This window comes from Labeo rohita, unplaced genomic scaffold (genome assembly GCF_022985175.1).
Source record: "Labeo rohita strain BAU-BD-2019 unplaced genomic scaffold, IGBB_LRoh.1.0 scaffold_142, whole genome shotgun sequence".
Lineage (NCBI taxonomy): Eukaryota > Metazoa > Chordata > Actinopteri > Cypriniformes > Cyprinidae > Labeo > Labeo rohita.
Genome location: NW_026127582.1, coordinates 1 through 22,597, shown reverse-complemented (window position 1 = coordinate 22,597; position 22,597 = coordinate 1). Strand labels below are relative to the sequence as shown.

Here is a 22,597-nt window from a genome sequence, read left to right as displayed (position 1 = left end):
ACAGAGCAAAACATTAAGTAAATAATAAAATACAGACACGGCACAGTGTCTTTGTGGAAACAAACAGTTCCACACTTCTATTTACAATACACATCTTGCGAATCTTGTTTCTCAGTTCATCCAAAGAGTGATGTCAGACAGCTTTGTGGACTACATCAAGAGTGAGATTAAAGATGACACCGGACTAGAGAGTTATGATGAGCAGGAGGAGAAAATTTATGATCAGTGTCAGTGAACGGTAAGAGAAAGATAAACAAACAGAGGTGGTGTTTCTTTATCTGACACACTCATTTTAGGTTACTGAGTGCTGCTCCTCAATTTAGTTTTATGTCTGTTACACATGTCTGTGTTTTGCACTGCTCCTGTTCTTACTTCAGTGGGCATTACAGACACCTAAAGAAAAAAACAACAACAAACAAACAAAAAAAAAAAACACCTTTGTAATTATTGTTTTACAGTATTTTAACAGTATCGTGATGTAAATGTTATGTAATGTTATATAATGTGATTCAAATGATTCAAAAGATTACATGCTTGATCTTAAGAACAGAACAGGACTGCACAGGACAAGCATAGTACTTGCCATGAATAGAAATCATAAAAAAAATTGTTGTGGATCGTCAGGTAATGAAAATTAAGTTTATGTAAACTTCGAAACTGATTAATTTGTGTAAATGCATATGGACTATATGTAAACGCCTGTTATGTGACAACAACAACAACATGCAATTTATTTATTTATTTTTTTAATCTTATTATTTTAGGTTTTAAAAGCACAATATGTACGATTTTTGTAATGAATGTCCAAAAACCACTTACACAGTGTTATATTTCGTGCAGTTGTGCACGTTATCTCAAAGGTTCTCAAGGATTTGTAAATCCAGAGAAATTTCAGTTTTAAATAATAGGCTCGTTTGAGATTAGCCTCGTCTGAAATGTAGGCGAGAGTAGGCGGCTGCAGTGAGGGGAGGAGTGAAATAAGTGCAGTCAAGACGGACAGTTCTGACCTCGAGAAGTAGAACAGACACCTACGAGATCAAAGGCGGATATTGCGTTATCACACTCACGTGCTGTGTTGCTGATAAACATGATATAATTTAAGCTCTGTTGTTTTTATATCAAAATAAATATGACGAACAAGACACTCAAAGTGCTTGCTATTTAATTCCATACGAAAGGCGTATTTATCATCCATTTTTACTTTAATACAAAGGTGTATTTTAGATTTTTATATATGACAACAATCCCTGGTGAAAAAACCAGCATATGCTGGTAGGTATGTTTTGATGCTGGAATGCTGGTTAGGTAGGTTTTGATGCTGGTTTAAGCTGGTCCTTTGCTGGTTTGTGCTGGTCCTTAGCTGGTTTAAGATGGTCCTTTGCTGGTTTTTGCTGGTCATGTTGCTGGTCAAGGACCAGCTTAAACCAGCATCAAAACCTACCTAACCAGCATTCCAGCATCAAAACTTACCTACCAGCATATGCTGGTTTTTTCACCAGGGATCACATATCTCACGCAGAGATCGCACTGGTATAGTGTTTGGGAATATTCATGCACAATTTAAACACATAACACATCATATTATACTAAAAAATAAAACATTTTAGAAAAGAACGGCAACATCACGTAAACATTTCTAACCGGCATACATCTTGCGGTGATCACCGCTGACCGATTCTGCGAAGATTTTGTTCAGCTCAAACGAGTCTATTGTTTTGAAAATGCGACCTCTAGAGTCGAAAATGTACATATTGTTCCTTTTTGCAAGGTGTATGTAAACGCATGATTTAAATATATAATTTACATAAAAATATGCGGAGCATGTGTTACGAATAAGGGGAAAATGAAAGGAAAAGTGTATATTGCGGCATTAAATGCAGATTTGTGCATGGTGCGTTATATTTCTTTTCCCAGCTTTTCACATTACAACAAATCACAGAATTCTGTAGATTTTATAAATGCAATGGCCAATCAGAGATGTTTGTCATCGCTGAAATGCTAGAGTTTTGGTCAGCGATCGCTGACTGAATTCTGCACTCTGGCGAATTATCACATTAGAAACAATAAAGTGCAGAAGCACATGCGATGCAAATAAGAGATTCATTCATCATACACTGCAGACAGCAACTGAGATTACAACCGAAGATGCTGACACTTGTTTGATGCCTTTTCTGTAAAGCTGCTTTGTGTTTGATAAACCTTTCAAACTGTAAATCATAGAATGTTATCCAACCTGTAATCTGTCACGACAGTATGTGAGTACAGTATGTGAAAATGCATATTTTAAAACATACTGTTACACAATTTATTAAAAGCAAACAAATATTCAATTAAAATAACTGTTTCATCAAAACTTTTCTTACCAAGACTAAATGAAAGTTCTTAAAAAGACCAGACTAAAATCAAAATTAAAAATAAACCTTCCAAATAAGTATACTGAGAGTTTGTCTTGTAGTGTTAGTGATTTTATTATGCAATAGAGTGGTGAATATTAATATTAAGCATTTTTATATATTAAACCACACAATGATTCTGACATCTAATTCCCATGTTGAGTTTAATTTAAGTTCACACTGTGTTCTGCTCTGAGAATAAGATGCTGCTCTGAGCCACTAGAGGGAGTGTGATTGTCCTTCGAATAAACCGAGTTAATAACGAAAGTGAAAGCCCAGGAAAATAAGCGACGCCATTTCAAGTCGAAAAACCAACATTGGGTTTTTAACGATAGCACGTTTTTTGGTAAGCAAGCAACTTTTCCTTCATCTAACCATGTACCAATGAAAGGATGTGCTGGTTTTTATCTTTCTTAAATGGGATTTCAAACCTATTTGGATATGCATTCAGACTTTCTCTGGTCGTTGGGGTATATAACATTATTGAATATTTACCTAAAGACTAAAAGTCATCAAGTAAATGATTTATATGCTGATGTATGTAGATGTTTCTCTACCATGACTCTTTTAAATGCTCAGGGTCGGCGTTAGTGTACATAGAGCTATCAGAAACAATCTCCATTACGCAATATTATTGATTGTTGCACACATATAATGGAAATGATACATTCAGCAACACCACAAAACAGCAGTTATGAATATCGCATTTCTACTGCATCCAAATTAGCATAGCACTACATAAACCATTGGTCTCAAACGCAATTCCTGCACATTTTCGCTCCAACCCTAATCAAACACTCCTGATCCAGCTAATCAAGGTCTTCAGGATTACTGGAAACTCCAAGCAGGTGTGAGTTGGAGCTGGTTGGAGCTAAACTCTGTATGTTTAAAGCTAAAAGCTGAAACAATGCTACACAATAGTACAAATGAACATGATATTGTTACTGAAGTAAGTGAATTATGCCATCAAAGAAATTATTTTGTTAGGGCCTAAATTCTTCCCGTTTTGCCCTTTTCATATTTCATATTATTATGTGATACAGGGCTGTGCGATATTAAAGAAAATGTGAGTTGAGATTTTTTTTTTTTTTTAATTTTATTTTAACATTAGTGTAATCATTTTAACATCAGTTTAGGAGCTGAATAATAAAAAAGAAAATTACTAGTTTTCACTCTGAATTCAATATGCACTGATTCTTATTTAAGAAACACGCTATTTAGGCAAGAGCAGTGAGTGATTTATTTCAGTTTTCCAAAAAAGGACAGTGGGGGCTGGATGCAGACGGGACGGGGCGGGACAGGGGGTGTGGGGATTATATAATATTAAAACTCAAAATATGTCATTTTCATACCTAAAATACATATTGTACCGTCACTGTTATGCAGACTGATCATAAACACAGTTAAAAGGCTTCTTACCAGTGGCAGTTCTTCACAGTTCCGTGCAGGACTTTAATACAAACATGCACACAATGGATAGCAACTGTACAAAGCAAAAGCCGAAACAAACAAACAAAAATATAATTAAACCAGTTAGCACTTTGTAGACAAACAAAATAATTTTGAGGGTAATTAATTTCGTATTAAAACCCTCATAGCTGCATTTTTTCCCCACTAGCTGCAGACAGGCTACCACAGTCTGAGGGAGACCAATATATATAAACAATTACAATAATCTAACCTAGGTGAAATAAAAGAATGAAACACAATTTCCAAATCCTTCTTGGAAAGAAAAGGCTTAATTTTTTAATTGATCTCAAATGGAAAAAAAAATAAATAAATAAATAAAAAAACCTACCTTTGACGATGGCACTGATCTGTTTATTAAAATTTAGTGATGAATCCAAAATTACCCCTAGACTCTTAACATGACTATCAAGCTTCACCCAAAAATGAAAATCCTGTCATCATTTACTCACCCTACAGCTTGCTTTGTATGCTTTCTGTCGGTTTTTCTTTTTTTTCTTTTCTTTTTTTTTTTTTTTTTTTTTTTTTTAATTTCAACAAAAAGGTCAGTCAATCTCTAAATACTCTTTTAAAGACAGAAAGAGGAATCTGGTGCCAAAATGAGTCTCTGTGAAGAAAAAGAAGAGGAAGACACTGCCTCCAAAATGAGTTTTTCTGAATCAAGCTGCAATCAACCTATAAAGAATCTGCCCTCTATCTTCAGTGATGCAGTAGAGACCTCTGACCCCAGGTAAAACACATTTTAGCATTTGGCAGATGCTTTTATCCAAAGTGACTTGCAGTGAATTCCAGAAGCCGGTTGTCTGTGAATCAGCAATGTTTCATCACAGAGTCACACAAAATCACTTTTCAGAACTTTCACTGTTATTGTCTCTCTTAAATATTATCCATACATTTATTGTTTATTTCTTTTTACATTTCATTAACTTTTAGTACAGCACTTAAGCATCTTCTAAATTAATACATGTAAATCAAGGTTGCACTTAAGCTATAGACATGGGGATTGACAAACATATTGATACATATAGGTTTAAAATGATGTTTAATTTGTCTGTTGTCAGCTTTAGCAGAAGGAAGAGAAAGAGATCAGAGTCTTTAGCACCCAGCGGCATGCCTGTGAAGAGTGACAGCTGTGTGAAGCCTGTATTTGTCTTTTTTGTTGCTCATTTCTTTTTAATTTCAGCAGGGAGGAAATACAAGAGCTGATCAGATCTGTGCCGTCCTCTAGCTCCCATTATCAGAGTTACATCAGACAGGAAAAAACTGAATCAGTCCTGGAGAAACAAACACTGGAGACTAGAGACCTGAAGAGAGTCAAAGATCAGCACAAAACCAGCATGAAGAACAATTACAGCAGACTATTTGAGGGAATCAAACTCCAAGAGAACCAAACTCTCCTGAACAGCATCTACACACAGCTCCACATCATAGAGGAGGAGAGTATAGGAGTGAATGAAGAACATGAGGTTTTACAGATGGAGAAAACTGCCAGAACAAAACACTCACAGGACACTCCAATCTACTGCAATGACATCTTTAAATCCTCACCTGAACCAGGATGTGAGGAGAAAGACCAAATCAAGACTGTTCTTACTAAAGGCATCGCTGGAATCGGAAAAACCGTCTCTGTGCAGAAATTCATTCTGGACTGGGCCGAGGGAAAAGACAATCAGGATGTAGATTTCATGTTTGTGCTTCCATTTCGAGAGCTGAACTTGATCCGAGATCATCAGTACAGTCTTCACAGACTTCTGCTGGACTTTCATCCTGAACTTCAAGATCTGGACTCAAAGATTTATGAGGAGTGTAAAGTTGTGTTCATCTTTGATGGTCTGGATGAAAGCAGAATCACACTGATGTTTTCAGATGATCAGAAAGTTTGTGATGTGACTGAGACTTCATCAGTGAGTGTGTTGATGTCAAACCTCATGAAAGGAGAGCTGCTTCCCTCTGCTCTCATCTGGATCACCTCCAGACCAGCAGCAGCCAATCAGATCCCCTCCAAATACATTAACCGTCTGACAAAAATTCAGGGATTCAATGACAATCAGAAGGAGGAATATTTCAGGAAGAGAATCAGTGACCAGCATCAAGCCAGCAGGATCATCTCACACATCAGAAGAGCAAGAAGCCTCCACATCATGTGCCACATCCCTGTCTTCTGCTGGATCTCATCCACTGTGCTTCAAAAGCTCCTGAAAGAAGATCTGAGTGCAGAAATTCCTCAAACTCTGACTGAAATGTACATCCACTTCCTGCTGATTCAGATCAACATGAGGAATCAGAAGTATGAAGAGAGAGATCCAGAGAAACTCCTGCAGTCCAACAGAGAAGTGACTGTGAAACTTGCTGAAGTGGCTTTCAAACAGCTGATGAAAGGCAATATTATGTTCTATAAGAAGGACCTGATTGAGAGCGGCATAGATGTCACTGACGCCTCAGTGTATTCTGGGATTTGCACTGAGATCTTTAAGGAGGAATCTGTGATTCATCAGAGGAAAGTCTATAGCTTCATTCATTTGAGCGTTCAGGAGTTTCTCGCTGCCTTCTATGTGTTTTACTACTACAATAGACAAACATCTGTCACATCCAGGTTTTTTGATTTAATTTATAGTTTATTGGAAAGTGCAGTAGATCAAGTCCTTGAGAGTAACAATGGGCACCTGGATCTATTCCTGAGGTTCCTGCTGGGCATCTCACTGGAGTCCAATCAGAGACTCTTACAGGATCTACTGACACACACAGAGAACAGCTCAGAGAGCATCAGGAGAACCACACAGTACATTAAAGACAAGATCAAAGATGGACATGGACTCTCCACTGAAAGATCCATCAATCTGTTCCTCTGTCTGCTGGAAGTGAAAGATCAGTCTCTGTCCAGAGAGATTCAGGAGTTTGTGAAATCACACAAACACTCACAGAAGAAACTCTCTCCTGCTCATTGCTCAACAATCGCCTACATGCTTCAGATGTCAGAGGAAGTTCTAGATGAACTGGACCTCAAGAAATACAACACATCAGATGAGGGGAGAAGAAGACTGATACCAGCTGTGGTCAACTGCAGAAAAGCTCTGTGAGTGTTAAATAATGTCTTAATTATTTCAGTTAAATGTTTTTTTTTTTTTTTTTTTTTTTGAAATACAGCTGAAGAAGAAGGTTAACAATTAATTATCATGTATTTTACTCTCTCTTTCAGTTTTGCTGACTGTAATCTCACTGGTGAACATTATGAAATTGTATCATCAGCTCTACAATCCTCAAACTCTGTCTTAAGAGAGCTGGATCTGACTAACAATGACCTACATGATTCAGGAGTGAAGCTGCTCTGCGATGGACTGAAGAATTCAAACTGTCAGCTGGAGATACTGAGGTAAGAAGGGAAGACATGTTTTCCAACAACTGTAAAATTTAATTTACATTGTATTTCCTTGGATTGTTTTGTTTGTTTGGAGCTTTTTATATGCTTCAGATGCCTATGATGTTAATGAATTATGGAACCAAAATACTGACAAATGTCTTTGAAAAAGAAAAGCATGTTGAATTGTACCAACGGGAAAAAAAAGAATAAATAAAAAATAAAGTATATATTTACAGTACTGTGCAAAAGTCTTAGGCCACTAGTATTTTCATCAGCTAAAAAATTGGTTTAAAGTCAGTTAAAGTCTGTCTTTTGTTGTGGTGTGTCAGTAGGAAATATCAGTTTACATTTCTAAACATTCATTTTGCCATTAATCGTAATAATCCAGTGAGATTTTTGTATGGAGCACAGGCTGTTGTCAGACTCCTTGTGCAAACAGAGATCTGATCTCTCCATCATTCAATCCAGTCTGTAATAATGAACATAGTGGTCGTCATTTACTCCCGACATCTGAGCTGCTGAAGATGCAGTAGATTATGTTTGTTTGTGAAGGGAATGCACCTCCCGATCTACATATATCTGTGTTCACGCGAATCATTCGTGATCCAGCTTCACTTACAGTAGAAGTGGGTATAAGCCTTTCCTTATAACGTGGTAGTTAGGAAGTTTAGAGGCTAAACAGGGCTAAATGCCGCTAATGTAAACAAGACCGTCTTTCCACAGAGAGAAGAGAGGGGCGGGATGAGCAGAACTTATTTGCATTTAAAGGAACAACCCCTTAGAAAGAGATGATTTTTGCAGAGCTGATTTTGGCAAAGTAAAAATGGTGTTGTTTTATACTACCAATGAGGAATTTTAAGCAATATGTGTTATAGACTTTTCATCAAGAATAGAATCATATCAACTTGTGAAAATGGGCATCCGATGATGCCTTTATGACATCTAATTCACAGATGGCCCTTAAAGTAAGGGCTTGTTACACTGACTTAACTGGACAAACTTCTGTATACTCAAGAGTCTGTGCAGTTGTGTCTACAGATTCAATGAAGTAATGATTAAGTGCGTTGGCCACTTCAGGAACCAAAATGGCAGGGCATCTCCTTTTTGAAATCTTTCAATTTTAAGAGTGTATAAATCATGAAATGTGCTTTAGAATAACACAATCCAGTAATTGTAAACTGTGGTTGATATATGTTATCTGTGATCAATTGTGCATAATACATTTTATGTAGGGTACATATCATTTATTTTATTTTACAATGCTTTTCTATCATTCCACTTTTCAAACACAGAAGTGTGATGAAGGCCTATAGTGGGGAAGTATGAATTTTTGGATGCAGCCAATAAGTCCATGAACAATGTCAAAATAAGACTCTTTAGAACACACAGTGATATGTAACAAATATATGGATTGTATTTGTTTTCTGTGTGATTTGGAGTACTTTTTATCGGAAATATGGATGCTTGTATGAGAAATGCTAAGCAGGTGTAACCTATTATAAAATATATATAAACTATTATATATTTATACTTCATTATATCCATTAAATCCACATTAAATTACAGTTTGATGTCATTTTAGACTAACTGAATTAAATTATATTTCCAAATAATAAAAGAGCCTTTTGGTGTTTGCACCTAAAAAGAAATCAAATCTGAATGCATACATGTCACCTTTATTTATATAGCACTTTTAACAATACAGTTTGTGTCAAAGCAGCTGTACATTATTAAATAGGAAAAATAATGTGTCAATAATTCAAAAGGACAACAGTAAACACTCATTCATTACAATGCCATATACATGTCTGCAATTGAGTGTTTTGAGAAAGAAGGAGGTGATAAATGCATACTAACACTGATTATTTTCCATCTATAGGTTGTCTGGCTGTATGGTGACAGAGGAAGGCTGTGGTTATTTGTCTTCAGCTCTGAGTTCAAACCCCTCACACCTGAGAGAGCTGGATCTGAGCTACAATCACCCAGGACAATCAGGAGTCCAGCTGCTCAAACACAAACTGGACGATCCAAACTATAAACTGCAGATACTGAAGTATGAAAAATCTAGTGTTTTCTTCTCTTTTTTGTTTTTCTCAGTAGAAATTCAGTAGGTATGCCTGATATTACTCACAGTATTGCATTTGAGATTTTGAAATATAAACATTTTAAGAGAGTTAATAAATTACAATACAAAATTCAGTAGTTTACAGCGGATACTGTATGTCACTGTAATTTGGTATGTTTGTGTTACCGTAGTATGGACCATGGAGGAGAGACCAGGATTTCACCAGGTCTGCGGAAATGTATGTTTTAAAACAAACACACAGACACACACTCACATACCAACTGTATATTGATGTTGTCATCTGGATCATTCTCCAAAAAAAAAAAAAAACCTTAAAAAATCTGAAGTTTTGAATTCACTTATTTTTTCCCCTCTCATGCTGATTGTAAGTGTTTATTAAAATAATTACTAATCATAAAGTACAGTAGCGACCAGGATTGACTAGATTTTGATAATATAAATCTAATTACTTTGTAACACAAAGTAATTAAATTAATTATGTCTACTCTAAACAGGGACACACATTTCTGTAACTATTACTAATTATTATGCTATTATCATAATTAATAATTACTATGCCTGTATTAAAAAAAAATAAAAATAAAAAATCACACTATGAAAATAGTAACAACTGCAAATAGCAAACAGATCCAAGTATTATAACAAAATTATGACTTTACACAAATTGATTTTGTAACATTAATTACCCAAATTGCCATAAACAATAAATATGAAACCATATTAACCTTTGTTTTGCCATTTTCTAATTGTATGCAATATTTTTATTTGAAAATGGATCTTGACTATCCCTAATTAGGCTTATTGTAGCCTAATTTTGAGCAATTGTGTGCTTTCTGCAAATGTAATTTTAGAATTGTTGCAAATGTAATTGTTAAATCTTTTCTTATTTATTTATATATTTATATTTCAACAAAACAAACAAATGACAACAACAACAAAATAATATGGAAAAATATTCCAGACTATTTTCAAAAGGAATTACAAATTGTAATTTGTGGACACATAAAAAGTGACATATTCCAAATCCAATTGCAAATAAAGACCTAGAACACATTTGGTGCACCTGCACTTTTGTTTGTTTTTTCGGACCTATTATAGCATTCAACAAGTGCCGTATAACATAATAAACAAGAGAATTTGAAGTTTTAGTCCCAATTTTCCTTTTGTTTTTTCTAAATTAATGAATTTCCAGAATTTTAAGTAAAATGCCAGCATCATTTTTTTTTCTTTTTTTTTTTTTTTAAACATAAACTCCTGAAGTTTCTACAGATTTTTTTTCTTTAGAAATTTGTATCTCTGTGTTTTACGCTTCCAAATACAATTTTGTCTTCATATAACATTCCCCAAGCAAGTTATGGCCTTTTATGTATGGCTTTTAGTGAAAAAAGGTCTATTTAATTTACTGACAATATAGATGTGTCTAAAAACATTTAGGGAGTAAAGCAATTGGAATCAGTGTTATGTAATAACAAAACACATTTAAAAAAAAAAATAAAATAAAAAAAATAAGAAAAGAGAATTATACTTTCAATCTGTGTATGAACAACAAACACAAACAATGCAGCAAGTATTGAAAACAATTGCACAAATTGTACAAATAGTGCAAATAATTCACAAACTATACAATAAAATGAGAGAACTATAAAATCTTTATAAACTATATTAGAAATATTTACATAATATAACAGCCAAATGGATTGACCCACTGGCTGTACTCTTGCGTCGAAATTGATTTTACGCAGGGACATCGCCTAGCGATGCAAAAACATAAATTCCAGTGTTTTTTATTTATTATGTAGCTGTAACGGAGCGAGGGAGACGGGAAGTGGGTGGATCCAAATGCATCCTTTCATTAAAACGTGACTGAGACATGGTCAAACCTAGGCAGGGTCTAACATTGGAAAACAGGTATATAGAGCAAGACACAAGAGTAATCCGTAAAGCAGGTGAGGGTTAATCAGCGGTGAACATAATCCAAGGGCCGAGGCAAACGGGTTATCCACAAGGGCAGGCTAGAGTTTATTCAAGGGGCGACAAGGCAAAGGGTTAAATCCACAACAGGCGAAAAGTCCAGGGCAGGCAGAAGGCAGACAAGACGATATAACAAGGTGAGGATACAAGACTTGAATGACTACATGCAGGAACAAGGCTACACTAGACAAAATGGCTCTGTACAGTTGCTAACACTAGATGAGTGCTAAACACAACACAATACTCTGCGAATAGGAGAAGGAAGTCCAAGGCTCATAAGCGCAATGAATGATGGGAAATATAGTCTAGGGTGTGGTGCAACAATCTGTGTAATGTGAAATGGCAAAGGGACCTCAGGTGGCAAGCAGACTGGAGATCAGGACCAGATGCATAACAGTAGCGCTGTTTTATCTTTGTTTTTGTTTTGTTTTATGTCAAAATGCCATGTTGTGTGTTTTTATGTGCTTTTTCAGAGAGTGGACTCATGCATTTGTGTGTTTTTTTTTTTTTTTAATGCACACACGACACACTTTACTTTAACTTTGTGTGTGTGTGTGTGTGTGTGTGGTTTTTTTTTTCTTCCATAGAAACATGCTAAATAGTGCTTCAAAAGACCAAAAGCTATGTTTATTGGTTGAATATGTAACAGTTTGAACGTATCTGGGCATAGACATGGTACAAAGCATCAACAGTAGTTCCTGTTTGGCTCAGAGGAATTAAGTTGCTTTCTTCTGACGAATCATTTCTGTTCAAAATGTGATGATGTAAACACATCCACTATGAAGCCTCTGAATGTCCAAGGAGACAAAAGTGATTCCTCTACTTTACTAGACTTTTTAAAACATTCAGATTGGATTAGCAGTTTAGCAGAAGACCAATAACTATTTTTAGCTGTGGGCAATAGTTATTAATTAATGGAATCGCAATTCCTCTAGCATTTGAATTTCTGATGTCTACATGGAAAGCTGTCATTCAGTATCAGGGATGGGACTATACTATGGGGCGTGTTTGTATTGGGAGGTGATGTCATTCACAGACAGCTGTGCTGAATGCTTGTTTACTGACAGACTATATTCCAGTTATTCCAGGATTATGAGCATTATTTTACCCCTATGTCTGCCATGTTATCTTAAAAACATAAGGCCAAGTTATACAGTAAAAAGATGTATGTGTGTTGGGGCACATGAATAAAAAAAAAAAATTATTGTGTTGCAAAAATACTCACTTTTCCTCTCTTTTCTTGTGTTCAGATGCTTGTGATCTCACACTGGATGGAAACACAGCACATGATAAACTCTTCCTGTCTGAGGAGAACAGGAAGGTGACACGAGTGGAAGATCATCAGGCGTATCCTGATCATCCAGACAGATTTGACGGCTTTGAGCAGGTTCTGTGTAAAGAGAGTCTGACTGGACGCTGTTATTGGGAGGCTGAATGGAGTGGAAGGGGAGCTGATATTTCAGTAGCTTATAAAGGAATCAGGAGGAAAGGGCTGAGTGAAGACTGTTGGTTTGGATACAGTGAAATGTCCTGGAATCTGTATTGCTCTAGCAGAAGTTATTCAGCTTGTCACAATCTAAAGCAAACAGATATACCTTCTCCTTCATCGTCTAATAGAGTAGGAGTGTATCTGGACTGGTCGGCTGGCACTCTGTCCTTCTTCAGTGTCTCTGACACACACACACTCACACACTTACACACATTCAACACCACATTCACTGAACCCCTCTATGCTGGATTTAAGGTTTATCCAGACTCCCCTGTGTTGTTGCAGGTGAACAGCAAATCCCTATAGACATACATAAACACAGTTCTCCTCTGGCCAGGCAAAACCAGGGCCAGCACTGGCCAATTTGTCACGCCCCTTGCCTCACAGAATAATCATTTTCTTCAAACATTCACACAGAAACTGCATAGCTAGATATTTCAAAAGTGCATCTAAAGAGAGAAAAGTAGGAGTATAAGTGACTATTGGGTGTTACGTTACATTAAAAAAAAAAAAAAAACTAGACCAACATAAAATTTGTTCACTAACTTCTACCTCATCTAGTTTATTTATATGATTATTATTTATTACATCACATTATCTCTGTCTTTGTCTGGATTTTCTTTTTTTTTTCCTTCTTCCCTGGGCACCAGAGGGCTTCTGTCTTTTTGACATAGTGATAATTTATTAGTGAACATTTTTTACAATCAGGTAACTGATGTATATGGAACTGTGGCTGTGCAGGGGAAGACATCATGCTTTTGTTCTTCTGTAATTTTCTCCCATCTGCATATATTATCATGGAGCTCAACTAGAGTGACCATCAAGTTCTTGGTCACCACTCAACCACACAACCAAAGCCCTTCTCCATCAGTTGATTAGTTTGGCCAGGAGGCCAGCTCTAGAAAGAGTCCTGGTTGTTTTAAACTTCTTCAATTAAGGATAACAGAGACTACATGCTTCTGTGAACCTTCCATACTGCAGAAAGTTTTCAATTCCTTGGACTTTATGGCTTTGTTTTGTGCTCTGACATGTACTGTTAACTGTGGGACCTTATATAGACAGGTGTGTGCCTTTGCGAATCATGTCCAATCAACTGAACCAAATCAAACTACCACAGATGGACTCCAGTCAATTTGTAGAAACATCTCAAGGATGATCAGTGAATATAGGATGCACCTGACCTCAATTTTGAGTGTTACGGCAAAGGCTGTAGATTGTCTTTGTACATGCGATTTTTTTTTTCTTTTTTCTTTTTTCCATTTGTAATAATTTTGTGCAGATTTAAAAAACATAAAAAATAAAAAAAATAAAATTATATATATATATATATATATTGTTTGTAGAATTTTGAGGAAAACAATGAATTGAATTAATTTTGGAATAAGGCTGTGACATAATAAAATGTGGCAAAAATGAAGTGCTTTCCAGATGCACTATATGTAAATCCCACTGACATCTAAGGATTCATCAGTAGTATTGTAGTAGGGAACATGACCCAGTTTTATAGGGTATATCAACACTCCTGACTATAAGTGCAGATCTGAAATCATCCAGCTGTGCACAATTTTTAAGATCTTTTTGGTTTCTACATTTCTCATCTGAAAGAGCGCTGCATTCATAATTTGTGTGTGTGTGTGTCCATTCTCTGATTCATATGCACATAGAAAAGATTGTAGGATCAAATATAAGATGATTTCTACACACTTCATAAATACATTGCAATCACAAATGAAAGCCCAATTAATTTAATAAAAATGTAATTAAAACTTCCATATTAAAATATATACATGTCAAATTACATGCAAACCAATTAATGTTGTGATTTTACATTAAAAAAGTGTCAGAAATAGTTTTTGTAGAATAAGAAATTTGTAAGTCCATTTGATTCTCTGAAAGAATCACATGAGAAAATCCTACATCTATTTCATCTTATAATTTTCTTGTTCATTGTACCATTAAATGTAACATTATCATGTCTGGATAGAAATATACATATGGAAATTGTATGCAGACTAAGTTATGAATAACAAAAATGATAAAACAAGGTATAAGAAAAAAGTCTACACAATGTTTTATGTACAAGGTCATTTTATTGAGCATATCAACAGCAATGCTACTATCACTATCATCTCAGAGAAATTTTCCTAACACACTTTTAAAAGGGAATGTGTTGGTATCGGTTCGATTTTCTTGTTCTTGACTGAGCAGTTGTTTAGGTGGCTTGCCAATACACTAGATGTCTTCTAACACATAAAAGAAGTTAGTCTGACCAAAGGTCATGCAAGGAGAAGAATGTATTGAGGTAGTAGTGTAGCACAGTTCTTCAACAGAGATAAACCTGAAGTTCTGTCTGTGGGACAGAGTTATATACTTAAATACAAAAAGTATAAAAACAATAGATACAGTACAGGATAACAGTACGATACAATACAGGAATCTTTTTAGGAACTATTTCCATTTCTTCCAATTGTATACCGTCCCTTTACTGTTACGCTGGTAACTACTTCTGAATCAGTTCAATTCTTTAAGTTCCCATATCTCTAACACAAAAGCACAGAGGAGCCTGGATATAAACCAAATCCAGCATAGAGGGGTTCAGTGAATGTGGTGTTGAATGTGTGTAAGTGTGTGAGTGAGTGTGTGTCAGAGACGCTGTAGAAGGACAGAGAGCCGGCCGACACGTCCAGATACACCCCTACTCTGTTAGACAATGAAGGGGCTGGTATGTCAGTGCTTATTTTATTGTGTAATGCAGAGAAATTGCTACTTGTGCAGTAAACAGTCCAGGATTTTTCATTGTATCCAATAAAACACTCATTACTGTTTCCTTTCCGCTGTATTCCTTTACATACCACTGCTATGTCAGCCACTCCACTCCATTCAGCTTCCCAGTAACAGCGTCCAGTCAGACTCTCTCTACATAAAACGTTACCATAGTAATCAAATCTCTCTGGATGATCAGGATATGGCTGATGCTCTTTCACTCTGATCACTTTTCGTTTCCCCTCGGTCAGAGCGAGACGAGTGTCTGCTGTATTTTCATCCAGTGTGAGATCACAGTAGTCTGTGGTTGAGAAAAAAAACAGCAAGATCATTCATAACATGGTAAAATGAGTGAGAATAAAGCACTCAAAAAAGTTTTCAAGTACAGCTACCCCTGGGTGAAGAGTGATCATGTCATCTTTTCCTCTCTTTCACTCTTTCTTTCTTTGAATATTATTATATAAAAATGCATAAATGTATATCATGATAAGCAATCTGCTATTTATACACCTACTGAATGTGTGGTTGTGTTAATTAAAACTTACATTTTTTCATTCCTGGTTTAATTCTCTTCTCTCCTCCATGACCCAACCTATAGAAACCCAAACACACACCACATTGGTAATATGAAGGGATAACACAATAAGATGATGTTCATGGTGTTTATAAGACATCCAATGGTGTTTTATCATTATTATTATTATTATTATTATTATAGAGATTTATAAAACCTCTCAATTTTGTCTATGAAGTCCATTTTTCAATAAATGCAATAGAATGAAAATAATATTTAAAAAATGGATAGACGTATGTTTTTGAACAAGAGACGTCATTATGTTTTATGTTTTCACTGGTAAACTCCACAGCTGGAAAGTTTTTATTCCAAGGATCCAGTTAGACTGGGTTATCTAAACTGGGGTTTGTGAACACCTTAGGTTCTTGAGGGAACTACAGGTTAATTAATAAGCATAAAAATGGGACATTTTAATAAATTGTGGAATTCAACAGTCTGTAATATGCTGAGTGTCCCGTCCAGCCAGGGGTAATTTTAGGATTTTCATTTTAGGGGGTCAGCCCTAAAATGAAAATATATTAAAAAATGATTTGGGGGATTGCCCCCCCAACATGCTATTTTGTAAACTGTATTTATGACAGAACTGCACAGATGCAGATATTATAACAATCTATCGATAAACACAACTTGTCCTTTGTTTCTCACTCTTCACTGTCACAGTCTGTGGGTTGAAAAAGAACGCTCTGAAAGATGGGGAGAAGTCGAAGTCTGTCCCCATTTTCATATGAAATTAAAAGGGGAAATTTTTTAGATAGGCTGATCAGCCCCCCTAAAAATGACCTAGTGACACCCATGCATCTATGTTTATATTTCTGTGTTAAAATAAATAATTTGTTAAGCACTAATGTGTCTTGACTCCTCTCTGTTGTAGCCTTTGTCTCTCTTTGCAAAATGTCTCTCAACAGTGCAATCTCTCTCTCTCTCTCTCTCTCTCTCTCTCAATAAGCTGAAGCAACACTGTAAAGAAGAATGGGCCAAAATTTCTCCAGAACAATGTGAGAGGCTGATAAAGTCATACAGAAAATGATTACTTCAGGTTTTACCTAGTATTAGTGCTAGGAGTGGATCTAAAAGCAACTCAGTCATAAGGTGTCCTTAGTTTGTCACCCATGGCTTTTCCATCTTGGATTTATTTTTGCTAAATTAATAATGACTCAGTGTTATATGTACTGTGATGTTGTTTTATTTTCCAAATTTTAAGACTAGCCAAGGACCACATTTTTTTTTTTTATGTTAAATGTGCATTTCAATTTTGTTTCTAATTTTATAGGCCCCCCCAGAAAGAGATTGGAATGACACCCACCACACCACCTTTAAATTCTCAATTCAATATTCCGACCCTCAAATGAAGTTAATTGAATAGCCCTGTTATAGTGTGTCTGCTCCATGTTCTCTTTGTGTTACGTCTTCATGGAAGTGCTATGTGTGGATTATTAAAGACTGTTAATTGTGATTCTCCATCTCTGCGTTCCTTGCCTCCTACACAGTTCCTGACAGAACACCGGACCAAGAAAGATGAACTGGGCTGAGAACTTCATTTTCAACTTCCAGCAGGAAGAACAGCCTTTGGAGCAATATGTGGAGGAGTTCCTGAATGTTTTACATCTGGTGAGCTGGACCGATCATATGGTTAATGCTTCTTCTGGATGGGACTTGACAATGGTCATTTTTTTAGATTCCTGTCTCCTGACGATTGCTATAGACCCATAGCAGACATTATTTAAATGGCTCTGATTTCTTTGTTGATGTGGAGGATAATTGTCCTGGTCCTATCTGGATGCATGTGGGCGCTTCAGCTCACCATAAGCCAGCACCCTTCACATGCCGTTCCAGTGAGCCCAGTCCCCCAGTTGCACCCACACTTCCCCTAAGTTCTCCCAAGTTCCTTTCCAGTCCCCAGCGCAGAAACAGTGGCTACTCCGCAGTCAATCCCGCCGGCCAGTTCATCCTGAAGCCCGCTGACCAGTTCTCACTCATGCCTGCCGGCCGCTCTGCCGTCAACCCCGTCAGCCCATTCACACTTACAAACACCTGGCCGCTCCATCGTCAAGCCCGGTGGCTGCTCCACCCTCAAGCCATTCCCACGTTCAGACTAGAGAGAGCTCCTGTTCCCATGTCCAGGCCAAAGAGGGCTGCAGATCCCGAGTCTAGCCCAGAGAGGGCTTCTGTTTCCGTGTCCAGCCAAATAGGGGGGCCTCAAACTGGTGTTACGTCTTCATGGAAGTGCTACGTGTGTGTCCTGCCTGCCTTGTATTACCCCTATCTGTGAATTATTAAAGACTGCTAATGGTGATTCTCCATCTCCGCGTTCCTTGCCTTCTACACAGTAGTTCCTGACATATAAAGGCTTTTCACGTGAGCACAGTTAAACTAAAGGATTAACACTTTCATTAATTTACAGTAAAACAAACTATTTGTTTCAGAATGCTGAACACATTTAGTTTATTTATTCATTTTGTATATAGGTCTATGTTTTGGGTGAATCTTTTGATGAGGAAATACGACGGATATGCAGCATTTTATAAATGAGGCCCTTGGTGTCCTTTTGCAGTGCCCAAGCATTCTTGGAAGTGCACCTATGCTTATTTTGACAAAAGTTTGTCTTTGAAATTAGGGTTAATTATTGTTTCCTAAATGTATATTTAAAAAAAGTCGCTTTTCACTCTATTTGGATTTTTATTTGACGTAGGTTTAAAGTTAAATAGTTAAATGTTTGTCATACTTGAGTATCTCCAGTTTATAGTTTGGATCCTCCAGTTTGTGTTTGAGCAGCTGGACTCCTGATTGTCCTGGGTGATTGTAGCTCAGATCCAGCTCTCTCAGGTGTGAGGGGTTTGAACTCAGAGCTGAAGACAAATAACCACAGCCTTCCTCTGTCACCATACAGCCAGACAACCTACAGATGAAAAATTAATGGTTAATTCTGATTTTTTATTTTTTTTCTGTTTGTTTTAAGTAGAGAGCTAATAGATTTATTATGTGTATTATACATTAATTAGACCAAAATATTTAGGGCTAATTAAAATTGTGCTGGTCTTAATTATAACTTAGAGCATCTCTTGCAAACTGTGCAAGTTCAGATTTACAGATATTTCAAGACTGTTTTTTATGCTCATAAATGGTGGTGAATACAACCCTCCGACACCAATAAACTTCATAGCTGAACTAAAGAGATATTCTCAAAATGGTAAGATAAATTAATTTTACTATTCTGAAATCTTATACAAATAGATCAAAGAACAAAATGCTATTTATTTTTCTTGACCACAGCAGGTTCCATACTACTTTCTCCCTCATTTAACGTCAATTCTATGCCACATTTCTGCTCTGTCAAAAGGTGTTATAAGGGATTTAAGGGCCCCTATTGCCTTATAGCATTGAAATAGGTATTTTGAAATATCATTCTTATTTGTGTAAAGATACATGTGGCTGTTGGCTGTGGCTGGATTGCTTTAATATGCACTTTGAGGCATTTTCCACCCAGCCAGCACAGTAGCACAGAGGGTAACCACCTGGGTTACCTAACTGGGGCCCAGCCAGTTTTCAGTCAGTCCTCAGTTTCCATTAAGGCCCCACATGGGATAGACCAAATGATGAAATGAACACTACTGAGTGTTTGTATCTACACAAAATCTACACTACAGACAGAATGTTCCAACTCTGTTTACAAACCTCAGTATCTCCAGCTGACAGTTTGGTCTATTCAGACCATAAGAGAGCAACTTCACTCCAGAATCCTGCAGGTCACTGTTACTCAGATCCAGTTCTCTCAGGACACAGTTTAAGGATTGTAGAGCTGATGACAAACTCTCACAACACTGATCAGTGAGATTACAGCCAGAAAGACTAGAACAAAATAAATAAATCCTTATTCATTTTTTTTTTCCATGAATTAATGCATTTGTAAATTAATATGACATTAATTCTTGTGAACATCATAAACTATGCCTTTCAGAGAGGATAATGTCACTCTACAGAAACATTTTACTCATTGCAATACTCACAAGGCTTTTCTGCAGTTGATCACAGCAGGTATCAGTCTTCGTCTACCTTCATCTGATGTATTGTATTTCTTGATGTTCAGTTCATCCAGTGGCTCCTCTGACATCTGAAGCATGTAGGCGATTGTTGAGCAGTGAGCAGGAGAGAGTTTCTTCTCTGAGTGTTTGTCTGATTTCACAAACTCCTGAATCTCTGTAGACAGAGTTTGATCTTTCACTTCCAGCAGACAGAGGAACAGATTGATGGATCTTTCAGTGGAGAGTCCATGTCCATCTTTGATCTTCTCTTTAATGTACTGTGTGGTTCTCCTGATGCTCTCTGAGCTGTTCTCTGTGTGTGTCAGTAGATCCTGTAAGAGTCTCTGATTGGACTCCAGTGAGACGCCCAGCAGGAACCGCAGGAACAGATCCAGGTGTCCATTTTCACTTGCAACAGCTTTATCTACTGTATTTTTTATAAAGCCATAAATTAAGTCAAAAAACTTAAGGGTGTCAACATTTTTAATTACATGGCAGTAAAACAGATAGAAAGCAGCAAGAAACTCCTGAACACTCAGATGAATGAAGCTGTAGACTTTCTTCAAATTAATCAAAGATTCTTCTTTAAAGATCTCAGTGCAAATCCCAGAATACACTGAGGCATCAGTGATGTCTATGCCGCTCTCAATCAGGTCCTCCTCATAGAACATCACATTGCCCTTCATCAGCTGTCTGAAAGCCACTTCAGCAAGTTTCACAATCACTTCTCTGTTGGACTGCAGGAGTTTCTCTGGATCTCTCTCTTCATACTTCTGATTCCTCACATTGATCTGAATCAGCAGGAAGTGGATGTACATTTCAGTCAGAGTTTGAGGGATTTCTGCACTCAGATCTTCTTTCAGGAGCTTCTGAAGCACAGTGGATGAGATCCAGCAGAAGACAGGGATGTGGCACATTATATTAAGGCTTCTTGCTCTTCTGATGTGTGAGATGATTCTGCTGGCTTGATGCTGGTCACTGATTCTCTTCCTGAAATATTCCTCTTTCTGAGACTCACTGAATCCCAGAATTTCTGTTACACGGTTGATGTATTTGGAGGGGATCTGATTGGCTGCTGCTGGTCTGGAGGTGATCCAGATGAGAGCAGAGGGAAGCAGCTCTCCTTTCATGAGGTTTGACATCAACACACCCACTGATGAAGTCTCAGTCATATCACAAACTTTCTGATCATCTGAAAACATCAGTGTGATTCTGCTTTCATCCAGACCATCAAAGATGAACACAACTTTACACTCCTCATAAATCTTTGAGTCCAGATCTTGAAGTTCAGGATGAAAGTTCAACAGAAGTTTGTGAAGACTGTACTGATCATTTCGGATCAAATTCAGCTCTCGAAATGGAAGCATAAACATGAAATCTACATCCTGATTGGCTTTTCCCTCGGCCCAGTCCAGAATGAACTTCTGCACAGAGACGGTTTTTCCGATTCCAGCGATGCCTTTAGTAAGAACAGTCTTGATTTGATCTTTCTCATCACATTCTGGTTCAGGTGAGGCTTTAAAGATGTCATTGCAGTAGATTGGAGTGTCTTGTGAGTGTTTTTTTCTGGCTGTTTTCTCCATCTGTAAAATCTCATGTTCTTCATTCACTCCTTCACTCTCTCCCTCTATGATGTAGAGCTGTGTGTAGATCCTGTTCAGAAGGGTTTGATTCTCTTGGAGTTTGGTTCCCTCAAATAGTCTGTTGTACTTATCATTCATGCTAGTTTTGTGATGGTCTTTGATTCTTTGCAGGTCTTTAGTCTCAAGTGCATGTGTCTGCAGGACTGCTTCAGTTTTGTCCTGCCTGATGTGATTCTTATAGTGAAATGCAGAGGATGGCACAGACCTGAACAGCTCATCAATTTTCCCACTGCTGAAAAATAGAAGGAGAACATTATTTAAAATAATGAGTCTCATTCACTAACAATTGTGTAAATTATTAGCATTTATATGCACATTCGAACTTCTCACAAAAACTTTCCACCTAATTCACAAAACATTCATATGCGCATGAATTTGTTCTCATCGTCAGTATCATCGTTAGTGAATTTGGAGTATTTTAAATTATGAGGTTTGTCTTTTGCATAAAACATGCCCAGATCATCTCCATATAAGGACTTTCTGCACATGCTTTTCTTACAGCCTTTCATCACTCCATACAACGCAACCTCATGTGACGATGATGCACTCTTACCAGATCTTTGAGCGATTCCAAGTGCACAGTCCAGAGCTTTCATTAGCCTGCTGTGCAACCTCGCAGCTCGAGCTATAGTCTAACACAGCTTTTCTTACTCTTTCACTAGATATGATGAAATAATTTTAAGATGAAGATTAGATTTCAGCCTGCCCTGGATTTATCACCTGTCTGTCTCAGTTCAATAAAAGCTTGCATATGGATCCGCCCGCTTCACGTCTCATTCGCTCCGTAACGCATACAGATTAGATTGATAATTCAGACTGGCAAGAGTGTAATTT

The 22,597-nt window shown here is 36.9% G+C and overlaps 2 protein-coding genes across 7 annotated transcripts; one reads left to right on the top strand and one right to left on the bottom strand.

Annotated features, from left to right (window-relative positions):
- The first annotated feature begins 2,655 nt into the window (after positions 1–2,655).
- Positions 2,656–17,747, top strand: LOC127158253 (NACHT, LRR and PYD domains-containing protein 12). Of its 6 annotated transcripts, XM_051101406.1 has the most exons (8): positions 2,656–2,739; positions 4,435–4,590; positions 5,044–6,933; positions 7,057–7,079; positions 7,173–7,230; positions 9,098–9,271; positions 9,475–9,521; positions 12,526–14,538. In XM_051101406.1, the coding sequence occupies exons 2-8, from the start codon at positions 4,460–4,462 to the stop codon at positions 13,068–13,070; spliced, it is 2,868 nt and encodes a 955-aa protein (XP_050957363.1). In that variant the 5' UTR covers positions 2,656–2,739; positions 4,435–4,459; the 3' UTR covers positions 13,071–14,538. The 6 variants fall into 6 exon arrangements, with proteins under 6 accessions (XP_050957363.1, XP_050957365.1, XP_050957366.1 ...); XM_051101408.1 differs by lacking the exon at positions 12,526–14,538 and adding an exon at positions 17,589–17,747 and having other exon boundaries at positions 7,057–7,230; XM_051101409.1 differs by lacking the exon at positions 12,526–14,538 and adding an exon at positions 17,048–17,079 and having other exon boundaries at positions 7,057–7,230.
- On the bottom strand, positions 14,869–21,989 carry LOC127158255 (NLR family CARD domain-containing protein 3-like). Its single transcript, XM_051101425.1, has 5 exons — positions 20,106–21,989; positions 19,774–19,947; positions 18,824–18,997; positions 16,073–16,119; positions 14,869–15,828 (listed from the first exon to the last, which is right to left on the bottom strand). Exons 1-5 carry the CDS (start codon positions 21,839–21,841, stop codon positions 15,305–15,307), a joined length of 2,655 nt encoding a protein of 884 aa, XP_050957382.1. The 5' UTR covers positions 21,842–21,989; the 3' UTR covers positions 14,869–15,304.
- Between the last annotated feature and the right edge of the window lie 608 nt (positions 21,990–22,597).